Source organism: Myxocyprinus asiaticus, chromosome 19 (assembly GCF_019703515.2).
Source record: "Myxocyprinus asiaticus isolate MX2 ecotype Aquarium Trade chromosome 19, UBuf_Myxa_2, whole genome shotgun sequence".
Classification (NCBI taxonomy): domain Eukaryota; kingdom Metazoa; phylum Chordata; class Actinopteri; order Cypriniformes; family Catostomidae; genus Myxocyprinus; species Myxocyprinus asiaticus.
In genome coordinates, this window is record NC_059362.1 from 29,025,170 (window position 1) to 29,040,107 (window position 14,938).

General features: G+C 38.9%; 1 protein-coding gene across 1 annotated transcript; it reads right to left on the minus strand.

The window, feature by feature from the left end:
• Window positions 1-2,262: 2,262 nt before the first annotated feature.
• LOC127409861 (thrombospondin-1-like) lies at window positions 2,263-12,944 on the minus strand. The gene is made up of 23 exons (XM_051644770.1): window positions 12,780-12,944; window positions 12,565-12,648; window positions 11,838-12,397; window positions 11,678-11,753; window positions 11,389-11,478; window positions 11,187-11,296; window positions 10,361-10,486; window positions 9,601-9,697; window positions 8,619-8,792; window positions 8,343-8,519; window positions 8,084-8,257; window positions 7,857-7,984; window positions 7,612-7,764; window positions 7,311-7,529; window positions 7,113-7,220; window positions 6,507-6,666; window positions 6,288-6,406; window positions 5,435-5,669; window positions 5,094-5,321; window positions 4,736-5,007; window positions 4,547-4,644; window positions 4,299-4,438; window positions 2,263-4,183 (listed from the first exon to the last, which is right to left on the minus strand). The coding sequence occupies exons 2-23, from the start codon at window positions 12,626-12,628 to the stop codon at window positions 4,176-4,178; spliced, it is 3,516 nt and encodes a 1,171-aa protein (XP_051500730.1). The 5' UTR covers window positions 12,629-12,648; window positions 12,780-12,944; the 3' UTR covers window positions 2,263-4,175.
• Window positions 12,945-14,938: the final 1,994 nt, after the last annotated feature.

Genomic DNA, 14,938 nt, shown 5'->3' on the forward strand with positions numbered 1-14,938 from the left:
TCTTCAGATTGTTTTGGAACATTCAGCTGTAGGCACTGAAATTGCTTGTTGGCCTAATGGACCACTGAAAGTGCCCTCAAAATATTCTTGAAGAGAGAGAACCAGATTCATCAACATGTTTCCACTACTCCCCGATAGACAAATAGATAAGTGACGGTGGAATCATTGTTTGATTTAATACTGTAGTTCATCCAAAAATTATCTTTGATGCATGCACAGAATGCTGTTTACACACTATGTGCATGTGTCAAGCTTAAGGAAGTGTAATAAAGCTTCTCTCATTAATGTACCAAGAAGACTGCAGATGTATAAGTGAAAGAGGAGTTACATTTTAGTCTGTTTTTCACCCAAAACCAATGACATAGATTAAACTACTTGAGTATGGATTACCTTTATGCTGCCCTAATGTCCTGTTTGGAGCTTGAAAGTTTTTGGACCCCACTGACTGGCACTGTATGGATATAAACACATCATATATCCTTAAAAATATCTTTGTTTGTGTTCCATAGAAGAAAGAAAGTCATACAAGTTTGAGACAGCATAAAGGTGAGTAAATGATGAGAAAATATTATTTTTTTTAGTTAACTGTTTCTTTAAATTACAGTCAAAATACATTAAATAACCCCTTCAAAAAAGGATGCTCTGGTCTTATGTCTTCATTGCATAATACTAAGAAAAGTTTTACTTGTGCTACTGTCTTTGAAGGTTTACTAATTGTTCTAACATTATAGTAGGCATGTCAAATTAGATTGCAAACTATATTTTGCTATAATTGCTTATGCATTATAGCACTTACAACACTTAAAATTTATATATATATATTATAGATATGTTTATGTGAAAATATACATGGCAAAACATTTTAAAAAACACAAAGATCATTTCAGTGAGGAAACATTACAATTACCAAGCTAAACCACTGCCCAGTATAAATTACTGCTCAAATCACTGTTGTTTCATATGTGAAAATCATCACATTCACAGAATTCTAACAATCCAAAAGTAGAACAGAAAACCTCTAATAGCGGTCATTTGAACAGCACAGTATTGCTGTTTTTACTCCCTTGAACACATCAAAAACAACCTCAAGATTTATATACATACAACCAGACAGTACCTCAGACATTTTAAATTGACAGCTTCTATTCATATAGCAACTATTTTATTATTACACGTTTATTTAAACCATAAATATAAATGGGGGGCCTGACCACTTACTATTTAGGAACATTGTAAAACCAAACCAAAAAGCAGGATTGTATAGAAAAAGCATAACAGAAATGGAGTGAAGTAGACTTCAAGGAATAGTTTACCCAAAAAGGAAAATTCTGTCATCATTTTCTCACCCTCATGTTGTTGGGTGGAAGACAGTCTTCAATCTTTCTCCATACAATGAAAGTGAATTTTAACTAAGGCTGTCATTCTGCAAAACATATCTGTTTGAGCTTCATAAAGAAGCTTGGTAATTAACCTTCAAGCTATATCAAGTGTATGTTATGATGAGGTCTTCTTTACTGTTTTTGTCTATTGGAATTTTGGACATCTAATACAAAAACCAGTTGACATGCTTTCCAACTTTGCAATCTTGTGCCCAGATCATCCCTGGATCTTCACCGTAACCCGTTTCAAACCTGAAAACTGCTTTGATCCTTAGCCAGTATAATATGAAAGATATGCATGCCTGTCTTCAGAATAGACAAGGTGGACTTTTCTCAGCTTTAAAAAAAAAAACTTGGTACTAACATTGACCTTGGTCTACAATATCTATTTGGGTTTCTTTTTAAAGCATGTAAGCTATGTAGCAATTTGGTTTCAAGTACATGTGGGGGCCCAGTCAATACACACAAGATACCCTTTATGAAGTTGATTTTGCAATTATTGTACCGTCTTGTACTGTTTGCACACGTTTGCATGTGCACTTTATGTAGAAATGTGTAGGTCTTATTTCGTTCTATGTAGTCTCATGTAGTTCTGTGTTTGTTTTATGTTGTTTTATGTAGCACCATGGTCCTGAAGGGATGTTGTTTCATTTCACTGTGTACTTTACTAGCTGTATATGGTTGAAATGACAATAAAAGTCACTTGACTTGACTTGATTTATAATCATATAATACAGACTTTGACCTTTGGTGCCATGCACAAAAAAAAAAAAAAAAAAAAAAATCACTGGAAATGGTTGTCGGCATTTAGACTCACTGTTGCACAAATAAAATCTTGTGAGGCAAAAACTCATAAAAAGCAGCAAAAGCAAATAAACATCTGTTTTACAATTTCTAGCATCTGTTTATTATTTCGAAGTATGTATCAAAATAATTGCTATATGAAAAAATAGCATTTTGCATTGTATAACTAAGTAAAAATGTTTACAGTCAAGCATCAATACTTGTACAAAAATAACAACACAATAAAGATAAAGACAATGAACAGAACAGAACATCCTCACATCAGTGTGCAAACTGTTTAGGAAATGCCTCCTCATCAGGCTGCACTCCATGATAAATTATTTAAATAGCTTTTATCTACACACACACACACACACACACACACACACACACACACACACACACACACACACACATGAAACAGTCTTACAAACAGAGACAACAAAGAGCAATAATTTAAAAAAAAAAATGTACTGGAAATTTGAAGCACTGGCTAATGTTTTCCTAAAAAAGAAGTCATCTCATTTTACTATTTTCCATTGTGTGTGGGGCAGGGTGTTTTTTCTTTAGAAAATACTATTTACAACTTGTGCTACAGTAGCAATAAAGCAACCTTTTTTTTTTCTTTAAGCAAAGGAAAAAGTGAAAAACTTTTGCTTGATCAAATTACAAAACAGTTATGAGGTAATATTTGTACAACAATGTTTTCCTTTATCTCTCTCCCTCTCTCTACAGAAAAGGCACACTGGTCAAACATACCATTCAGAAGACCATCTCCATTCAAAGTGGTGTATGAATGGTTTCTAACTGGAAAGGCTAATGAAGAGAACTAGACAGAGCCTCGGTAGTATGGTCTTTCATTTTTTATTATATATTTAAAATGGTTGCAATAAATAGTTTTTAGTAAGGGGGAATATTTAGAGAGGCAGGCTTCTCTTACGCTTCTTGAAGCAAAATCTCATAACACAGTCTAGCCATACTCGATAAGCATTTTCTAAGTGCTACATAACTCTATGTAGAGCTTGAGTCTGAAAGACTTGAACTCAACTCTCCCTTAGAAATGAGCTTCTCAAATAAAACTTGCCTCAAATTTTTATTTGAGAAGGACACTAGATTACTTGGTAATCGAGCATCCATATGTGGTGAGCCATTTCTGTAATGGAGATTGTTGTGGAACATTAATCACTGTGGTGTATCTTTAAACCAGGATCTGTCCAATTCCTCTTCAGTACAACCTTTCATTATGCCATCTCTAATGAATTGTTCAAATGGTTTAACCATCTAGCCCTGAGAAAACTATGCACACTAAGCCATGAGTTGTCTCACACCAGCCCTTTATAAATGTACATGAAGCTTTAGATGAGACTATGCTAAGCAAAATTTAAGACAGACAGAAATGTAGACAAAATCAACAAATTGATCCTCTCAAAATTTAAAACATAAATTGTATTCTTTTTCTCATGCATTCAGGATGACTTTGTTTTCAATTGAATTGTTGATTTCTTCAGTATCTCAATGCATTGTTTGAAGTCAAGTAGTCAAGTCCAAATGTTTTCATAAAATAATGTCCTCCATTTTTTAAAGGGGGTGCACTCTCTCTAAACTGATCTTAATTTGGACATCTTTTCAGGGAAAGAGAGTATGAAATTGTGTTTGAGTGTGTGAGAGAGAGAGTAAAGGTTTTGAAGTGCATAGCTGTCTGCTAGGAGCTCCTCCCGCACAGAGCTGAATGAGGTTTTTCAGAGAGATATCAGTCTTTCCAATTAAGCAAAGCGAGGGAGACTTTTTTCTGCTTTACCTGCTAATGGTGGAGGGGTCCAGATTCTTAATCGGTAGCCAGTTGGTTTCTATCCCAACAAGCGACAATTACATTGGAATTGACCACCTGCTTTCTCACTCCACCACAGTGTAAGCGATAGCAGAAAAGTAGCATCAAATTTGTCCCTGGACTTTGCACGGAATACATATTTGTACAGAAAGGTGCATTCTTTGATAAACTTCCTGCCTGTGCAATTACGCATCTGAAAAGGAAAAGACAGTAAGTGTTATGCTGTTCCATATCAATGTGGGGTACATGTTTATGAAAAAAGTATACAAACTTTTATTTGAATATCTATTCCATGTGTTGACACTCACCTCTACATTCGTATTTGAGGTCTGAGAAGTATACCATCTCTTGTGAGAAAACAAAGAGACCCAGTCTTCCACCTGCATATGTTTTGTCATAAATTCTACCAGAATCTGCCATGATCTTTTTGCCTTCATACATCACCACTCTGAAATTTGCAGAGAAAATTGCACATTGAAACACAGTGTCTTCAGACGATAAATATTTCAGTCTGCCCAGAATGGACAGATGGTTTTACTGATCTGTTAAATAATACCTTATGTGTCCAGTTCTTGGTCTGTGAGTCAGGTGCCATCTGTAAGCAGTGAAGTCCTTCCATCCGACATTCTTTGGGTCATGCCACAGACTGCGCACCTATAAAGGATTGAGCAAATAAATGTCAGTATTCATATGACCATAAGGTCTTCGAACCTTAATTCATCACAGAGACCTCGATAAGACTTACCTGTCCTGGAGTGTCTCCGGTGTGCCAGAGGGCATTCCTCAAATGCTCGCCTGGCCCAGTGGTGGAATTAACCACTTTGATTGACAACCCTGAGTAACCCTGCGCCTTCGTTGGTGTGCTGGACCAGTAAGTCTGTGTGATCTGCTTCCACATCACCACGTAGAAGCGAGAGCTGGACTGGTATCCAAAAACGAAGCCGGCATAGTCATCATCTCTCTCCGTGTTGATGAAGAAAGTTCCACTGAAGTCAACTGAATTGAACTCATCAAAACCTAAAGCAATTGGTCAGAATTTAATTTTTGCTCAGGTAAAATTTCTTAGGTAAATTATTCTGTTTTTTTTCTAGAAGTGGACTTACCAACAGCAATGCCAGGATCGCAGTTGACAGTCTGAACAAGTTCTTTGCCTTGGTGACGAACCACCCAATTGGGGTCAATCTGAGAGGTGCCCTTGGGATCCAGAGGAACCATCTGGAATTTGCGGAAGTCAGTCTCACTGATGTCAAAGTTCTCTGGGCAGACATCATAGATATCTGGGACATTATCCTGGTCAAAGTCATCTTTACAAGCATCACCTCGTCCATCACCTAAAAATAGTGAATAAATCACCTTAGATTCAATCTCAACATGCACTTTGACATGCATGTGCAAAGTGCAAAATTCATTTATGACTATTCAGAAACAAAATTGTCCCACTGACCATCAGAATCCAGTTGATCTGGATTGAAAGCCAGTCTGCAGTTGTCCTTATCATCAGGAATGCCATCATTATCATCATCATAGTCACAGGCATCCCCTTTACCATCCTTGTCATGATCAGCCTGGTTTGCATTGGCAATGTATGGACAGTTGTCTAGGTTGTTTTGGTGACCATCCTCATCAATGTCCTGGTTGCTATCACATTTGTCTCCAACACGGTCAGAGTCAGAGTCAAGCTGTTGGAGTGAGAGTGTAGTATGAGCAAGTAGCAAACTGCCTGTGTCTCAGCATGCATCTTGAATCATCATCTATGGCTTTATTAATAAAAAAATTCCAATTAAAATGGGACTTTTCTAAAAAGGCTCAAAGTTCCATCCTAGTTGGCCCATCTGTGAAGGCTTTCTCTGAAAAAAATCTTGCGTTTCTGAAGCTTGGCAAACCCACAGACACATTTCAGCATCTAATGAGGAAAGTAGCATTCCTTCTCTTCAGTTAACCATGGCACAGGTGTGATCTGCAGGGAATGAGTGCCGACAGGGCATGCATAAACCCACCGGCAAATTCACTCCTCACTAATAACTATTCTTTACATCCAAATACCCTTTGGTTAATTGAACACTGCTGAGTGTCCGTGAAAAGCCTCCTGGTGCTTTATTGTGCGGCTTTGGCTTCAAGGAGAAGAGGATTTACTCTCCCCATACATAGCTTGGTAAAGACTATGACTACCCTCTGGGAACTTTTTTTTTTTAACAATGGCTCTGAAGCTGAGCTGAACAACACATAGATCTCTGTGGAGTATATAATGTTTAAAAAAACACCTGCAGTTTCTCACTTTCTTTCGTAGTCTCATTTACCTGGTCTGGGTTGTGCTCCAGAGGGCAGTTGTCACACTGGTCACCAACTCCATCTAGATCAGTGTCTTTCTGGTCTACATTGTACAGATATGGGCAGTTGTCCTTCTCATTTAAAATACCTGCCAAAAAGAATGACATTTACTGTGTATGAATAATTTAGATCACCAAAAGGTAACACTTGAGAATCTATGGATAACATAGTAAGCATCATTTCCGTACCATCTCCATCAATATCCACAGCACAGGCATCGCCTTCACCATTGTTGTCAGTGTCAGTCTGGTCTGGATTGCTGTTGTATGGACAGTTATCACAGCGGTCTCCCACCTCATCACGATCGTAGTCGTACTGCCTTGGGTTGAAGATGAGTGGGCAGTTGTCCTTTTTTAAAAAGAGACCACAGTTCAGATGAAAAAACAGTAACTCATTCTCCACAGGGCCCTCTCACATGAAGGATATTACTTTTAGATGTTAGGCTTGTAATTTGGCTGCTGTGTAGGTCTATTTAGAGGAGTGCAACAATAAAAGTAAGTCTTATATTAGGATTTGGACCAAAGATAATATTGGATTAGCACGAAACACTGCGAGTCTTTCAAAGTGGTACCTCTTTGGTGGAATTTGAGGTTTGTCTCCAGGAGAAACTGAGTTTACTTTACACAGCACTTTTTTCCACATCTCAGAGTGAATTTGAAAATGTAAGCTCTGTACATTTTGGGTGGCTTTACTCTTTTCATTTATACACTGGTCAAAATGTACAAATATTCATTTTTTTCACTGGAGAGAGAACCTGGGGAATATACAGAGAATAATACAACTGTATTTTTTACCCTGTCATCAGGAATGCCATCATCATCGTCATCATTATCACAAGCATCGCCAATTCCATCCTTATCATAGTCCTCTTGCCCAGAGTTTGGAAGGTTGGGACAGTTGTCCTTTAAGAAGTGTAGTATATAAAAATAAACATTAGCCACAGTGTTGTAATTGGCAATCATAACAAATGAAGCCAATATGTGTCATCCTACCTTCTTGCAGTGATAGGTTGCATTCTCGACACATACAAGATCAGCATTAGGCCAGCCATCAAGATCGGTGTCCTCTCCACAGATATGTCCATTTCCCGCAAAGCCAGGCTTGCACTCACAGCGGAACATGGGGTCTGCGAAATGGCCCAGGTAGTTGCAGCGAGCATTCTTATTGCAGTCATGGCTTCCATCGATGCAAGGATTACGGGGTGTGCACACCTGCAACAATCAGTCACCACACATCAGTTTATGAGCATGTAAGCACTGGTAATTTGTGATCTTTCAGTGTCTTCTCATTTACCTGTTTCTTGGCAGCAGCATCCTCCACTCCTCGACCAAACGGCTGTGGGCCAGTGTAGCGAGGGGGGCATGGCAGACAGTTGTAGCCAGGTACTGTGTTCTCACATCTGTGGACTCCATTAAATTCAAAGCAAGCATCAGGGACCTCCTTACACTGTAATGGAGTGAAAAAGAGAATTGTAGTGAGATTTTCCCAGCACACTGTATTTCAGTCAGAATAGGTAGAACAAAAGAAATGTACTTCACCTCATTAATGTCTTTGCACTCAATTCCATTGCCAGTGTAACCTGTGGGGCATTTTCCACATTTCCAGGAGCCATCTGGGAAACTAGTGCACTGGGCTCCATTAAAGCATGGATTCGAAAGACATCCATCTGTGGATGTATTTATGAATGTTATGGAAATTAGTCAACAATTTAACATGAAACAATTGACCAGTCTCAGCTGAGGGGTTATGTGACACTATCACTTACCAATTGGACAGACTTGCTTGTTGCAAACCTGGGTGACCTTTGTGTCTCCGACACAGTCTTTACCGCCATACTTGGGTACTGGACTATTGCAAAGACGCTTACGGCTTTGGAAACCACCACCACAGGTAGTAGAGCAAGTATCCCAAGGTGACCATGGTCCCCATCCACCATTGACTATGAAAAGAAAATGTAATTAAAAAATGTTCGCCAACTTACACAAACTTACTTATAATGAAATGCTCACAGGCTCTTGACTTACTTGGACATGGCGACTTCTCACACCTCTCAGTCTGCCTGCCTTCACCTTGGCAATCTTTGCCCTCCATCTGCGGTGTTGGTGAGTTGCAGAGACGAATGCGGGTGATAACTCCAGCACCGCAGGTAACTGAGCAGGACGACCAGGGTGACCAATGACTCCAGCTGCCATCTTGCTTAACTGCATGTTGCAAATTAAAGACACAGGATACAGGTTGTTTCTTTTCTCCTTCTCAGTGAAAAATACCTTAGACAGTGCTCATTGTTAAGCACCACTCACAGCGCTTGTCACACTCCTGGAGGTAGCAGTCTCTTGTCTGCACAGACGTGCCCTCGCAGTTGTTATTGATGCGGTCGCAGGAGCGGCCGCGCTGCTGAATGCCCCTTCCACAGGACACAGAACAATGTGTCCATTCAGACCAGGGGGACCAGCCGTCCTCAGCAGAGTCACTTGCTGTTGAGAGAGCAGAACGAGACAATAGCAGAGCTATTCTTTCTCTCTAAAGCAGCAAAATAGAGAAAAGCTTTTAAAACTGGGCCTTAATGGACTTAATTTAGCCTGGGCAGCTTGAGACAGAACACTCCAGGGAATCCTGGCATGAACCAAACAGTTGGAATGCTGGGGAAATGTCAACGTACTTAATGCACAGGGATACTTTGAGTACTTTGCCAAATGTGGAAATGGAATTTGCAAACACACTTGATTATGCCATAAGTTCAAACATGTGAGGCTGCAATTAATTTAAATCCTAGCTATGTATGGCCGTCCCTCAAGATGTGAGGACACTGCTGTTTCTGCCTCTTTTATGAGTCTCTGCCAAACAGCACCAATTTTCCAACTCTCTTTAACCAATTTAGACAATTGTGGCCATTTAGTGATTCGGTGATGCACAAAGCTCTAGTGTTCCATTCATTAGTTAAACTTCAGTTGAAATCTATTGTGTGGTTTAAGACTGATTGTGGATGTTGGGTAGCAACAGATCTTCCACTATAAAAGGTTTTAAAAGCCATGATGTGTCCTGGTTTACCGTACACTTAAGCTGACTTTGGAGTTTGTTAGTAAAACAAAAAAAAAAATGTTTTTTGGGGACTTAGAGTTACAGTATATGCACATGACTTACAAGCTAGCCTGCTAGTGAGCTGGCTATATCTATATATATATATATATATATATATATATATATATATATATATATATATATATATAAATTTCTTAAATAAAAAGTCAAAGCTTTTTTACGCAGTTGTTTACTTGCACTTACGGGTTCCACAACGAGGACAGCACTCCCCATCAGGCACTGTGGCATTTGCACATGGGATTAGGGGACACGAAATCTTGCGGCATACAGTCGCAGAGTTCTGCAGTTGAAACAATTAAACTCATTAATCATTTGTTAGACCATACTGTATCCAACAAGGGGTGTATTTGGTATGGAACAAATACACCTTTTGCTGTAGTGCGACTACATTCAGCACACTAGATCAAAATTGTGCAGTAAATGCGAAATCATGACACTTCAAAGGGGATTAAACTAATCTTTGAAACTGTGAACACAATGTCTGTGTGTGTCAAAACACCGTGTGAGAATGTGATAACCTGGCTATGTTTAAGTCTCTCTAATTAGGCATTTGAAAATTATTCAGTGCTGATAAGCTGTGCCATGCTTATAACACAAAGCACATCAGAATAATTAAAGGTGCAAACATGAATATATTGTTACACAAATACAAAGAATAAAATTTTTAACATCTAGTTTAACCCACTGTATATTGAAGTATTATCTTTAGTTACCTCTTTTGCCTACTTTTAATTAGAGGCTAGGTACTACAGGGAAATGATACACCCAATTTACTGTAAGTCTGCCTGCCGCACTGGACAAGACTAAGGCCAGTCCTATGTATCATAGCACCTACAGTGCCATGGCTCCCAGCTCTCTAACACACAAATTAGTGGCTTAATTACAGAGCAGACAGCTTTCAGAGATTTATCAGGTACTTGTCTGCAAAGCAAAGGGTTCTTACCTGGCAAGTGCACTCTGTGCAATCGTCCACTGTCCATTCCTCCTTATTTTTGTGCACAATTCCATTGTGAAGACAGACGCCAGCATGAATGCCCATGCGATTCATGAGCATGTTTTTCTCATCCGTCTAGAAAACCAAATAAAAATAGAGGTTGCATTATAAGCCATGTTAATCTAACACTGGTTATACACTCACTGAGCACTTTATTAGGAACACCTGTACACCTACATATTCATGCGATTATCTAATCAGCCAACCGTGTGGCAGCAGTGCAATGCATAAAATCATGCAGATACGGGTCAGGTGCTTCAGTTAGTGTTCACATTAACCATCAGAATGGGGAAAAATATGATCTCAGTAAATTTGGCCGTGGCGTGATTGTTGGTGCTAGACAGGCTGGTTTGAGTATTTCTGTAACTGATGACCTCCTGGGATTGTCACGCAGAACAGTCTCTAGAGTTTACTCAGAATGGTGCAAAAAAAAAAAAAAAACATCCAGTGAGCGGCAGTTCTGCAGATGGAAATGCCTTGAATGGTCAGACTGTTTTGAGCTGACAGTAAGTGTTCACCATAGTGGAACACCATAGTGTTCCTAATAAAGTGCTCAGTGATTGTATATCTATATACAAAAACATCTGTATAGTGGAAGTAAGCTACATAAACAATGTATTTGCTTTACATTTATGCATTGTGAATAATTTGCATATGGTTCCTAGTTAGGCCTCCCCATGCAATATCCCTTTGCAATATTTGCAGAGCATTTTACTGCAACCAAAATGAATGCACAACTTCATGCTACTTTTCAAATGATTAACTTTTTCCTCACCACTTTGCGGAGTTCATTGGACAACTCTTGCACCACCACACCAAGACCTTTGAGCTCCTTGAACATGCTAGCCAGGTCCTCACATGAAAAGCCACAAATCATCTGCAAATCTAAACAGGAGAAGTTTGCAAATGTTAAGATTGCATGTCCATTCTCAAATTATTATCTGTATCATGAGTGGGCAACTAAAAAAAAGGATTACCTTTTGTTTTGTGGCCAGTGTAATCAGTCCTAATTGCCGGTCTGGATCCATTTATAGGATTGTCAAGGGTGATGACATCTGTCATAATTGCTGCAACAGAAAGAACGTTCAATTTAAATATAACTATAGAAGTTAATATGCTAATGGAAAATTAATGAATTATATGAATTGGCATATCCAACGCTCAATTACGAACGCGCATTCATCATTCCAATATTCTGAACTACGCCCCGATCAAAGTTAGCTAGCCGCACATAAAGTATATGCATGAGTTCAGCATGACACTTACAGTTTTGGCATCCTTTATTCCTCAGAATTGCATCCAGTGTCGTTCCGAAAACAAAGCGCACGTTTTGCAGCACTCCCTAAAGAAATCCACAAATGATTTAATTTATACAGCTAAAATGCATGCATCTGAAGAGCATTCATATGCGGCATCCTAAACTCACCATGAACCTGTCCTTCACTGCACCCTTGCCGATCCTCAAGCTCGCCACACCTGGGGTGTCCTGAGTGAGAATAGTCTGGATAGCAGCATCAAGCTCCGCTGAATTCACCTCCTCACATCCCACATAGAACTGAACCCTGTCCTCCTGCACGAAAAGAGTGATGTTCTTCCAATGTCCCACTGCCAAATCCGCTTCCTCGATGGACACAACCTGTTGCTTGTTTTCGGTGGAAAAAACAATGTCCAGAGTGTTTGCCTTTCCATTGGAAACGATTTCGAAAATGGGTCCGGAACCGTCATTCTTTTCCACGGTCAAAAGGCTTCCCCTGGTCCGCTTGAACTGCTTGAAATTGACCAGCAGTAGAAATCCCCTCTCCGCGTGAATGGAATCGATTAGGTCCCTGAAGGCGCTCTCGGGAACCGGGGGGATTAGGTCGGGGTTCAGGATCTTGTAAGCGGGACTGTAGGGGTCGTCGCCTTTTACCAGGGTGACCGCTTGGTTTTTCCTTGGCAGTTGGACGAGCTCGAACAGGTCAAACACACTGTTGTCGTCTCGACTTTCTGCCAGGAATTCAGAAGTTGAGGACATTTGTTATAACGTATGAGGCTATATTTATATTTTCTAACAGCTATAGTTATGTTTAAAATCACAGGACCAGTCACAAACACTAAACGCCATCAGTTACAGTAAATGAGTTCTCGTGCGTACAGTAGGTATCATCGCTCACCTGCGACTCTCGCGCTCTCGCAGTTCCAAAGCATCAGTAGCAAAAAGATAGCCGTTGACTTCATTTCAGCGCTTATTCTTTTCCCTGTCGGAAATAAAAAATACAGGTAGAAATTAATATTGATAATGAACCAAAAACGTAATATTAAACAGTCAATATCTCTTAAGTTAATCGGTCTGATTTCAATCAATTTGAAAATAAGAAGAAAAGCACACCTCCCAACACGTTTTAAACAGCAGACAAAATCTGTAAATCAAGTGATATTATCCCTAAAAAGCGTCAATCAAATGTGGTTTTAAAATAAGGTGTTATTTTAATCGTTAACCGTTATCTACGACATTCGCTGTTCCTTTGCTCTAGTTACAGTGGCCAATCTATTACCAAAGAGAACAAAGTGCTATTTAAATAGTTTCACGACATTCCTGAGCACGCGTCTCCTCCAATCAGATGCTGGAAGGAAAAAGGGACGAGCTTGCGTTCTTACCTCACAGAGCGTTTGTCTGAGTACACATGAGTGGAAAAAATGCACCACATTCCATCAAACAAATTCCATAAACATACTTTTGATTTTCGTGACCACTGCTTCCGTTAGTGGCCTTTTATTTGCCGCAGTCTGATTATTTTTGTACCTAGAAAATTCCTGATTCCAATCGTTTCTTATCATTGAAGGCTCTGTGTACCTCACCGTTCCTTTGGCTAATATTTTGTTTTTTTTCTCAAGCCATTTATAATGTTTTATTAAAGTTAAAATGTTCAATTGACTTATTTATTTTAGTTAACTTAAGATAAATCATTTCAGACAACCAGTTCACTGTATTTAACAGTCGGTCAGCGCCATTCACTGCATCTTAAAGGATGCTCGAGAAGACACCAGCTGCTGTTACACATCTCACCGCTAGAGGCCGTTCTGTGGTTATTTGAGTACTTCGGTCTCAAATTATTTCTAGTTTTGATGTCTGTAAATGTTGCTGTTGTTTGTGTTAATACATCATACATTCAGAAATTCGATGGCCACACACATATGGTGACATCACATGGTTATAAACTGAGAACAATGGCAATTAACTCCCATCTTATCTTCAGCACAAGGTGTAGTTCTTACTTAAAAATTAAAATTCTCTCTTCATTTACTCACCCTCATGCCATCCCAGATGTGTACTCTCTTCTGCGGAGCACAAACAAATATTTTTAGAAGAATATCTGAACTCTGTAGGTCCATACAATGCTTTGAAGGTCCAAAAAAACACACAAAGGCAGCATAAAAGTAATCCATAAAACTCCAGTGGATAAATCTATATCTTCAAAAGCGAAATGATAGGTGTGGGTGAGAAAGAGATCAATATTTAAGTCCTTTATTTATTTATTTATTTATTTTTACTATAAATTCTCCTCCCTAAAAGTAGGTGGCGATATGCACAAAGAATGCAAATTGCCAAAAAAAAAAAAAACCAAACAAAAAACAAAAACAAAAGAAGAATGTGAAAGTGGAGATTTATAGTAAAAAAAACACTTAAATATTGATCTGTTTCTCACCCACACATATTATATTGCTCCTGAAGATATGGATTTAACAACTGGAGTCATATGGATTACTTTTATGCTGCCTTTATATGCTTTTTGGACATTCAAAATTCTGGCCACCATTCACTTTCATTGTATGGATACAGTGCTGAAATATTCTTCTAAAAACCTTCGTGTTTGTTCAGCAGAAGAAAGAAAGTCATACACATCTGGGATGGAATGAGGATGCGTAAATGATGAGAAAATTTTCATTTTTAGGGGAGCTATCCCATTAATTTGACAATAAAATTGACATAACTAGCATATTCAAACAAGAATGTACAACCACATAATATAAGAATGCTTGTTTTTTGTGCAGATGCATGCAGAAAGGCCTCAGAAGTGAGGCAACAAACATTTTGCACTTAGACCTGAAGCTCTTTTGTTTTTCTGCTTGTGTGCTATGAGGCTTTGCATCTTTGAACAGCTGAGTTAAGATGATTAAAAGGGGATCAGCCAACAATTCCCCATTCCTATTCTAAACAGAGACCTAAACAGAGTCTATTTGGATTACCCAAGGATTTGAAAGAGGAAGTATACAGACTTGATTTGGTCAGACCTGACGCCCACCTTGGTTGTTGATTTTTCACTGAAATATGACAGGAATGAAGGCACTTCTACTGAATGTGCATTTTTGCTTTTCACAGTGATGAATGTATTCTGATTTATGAACTGTGAGAGTCAGCTGAAGTTTAAATCTATTCAACGGAGTTGCAGTGATATCACTGTTGGTGGATGGCTGTGTATCTGGCCTATTAATGACTGTTTCAAAGGTAAAATCTCATGGCTAACATTACATGTCATATCCAAATGT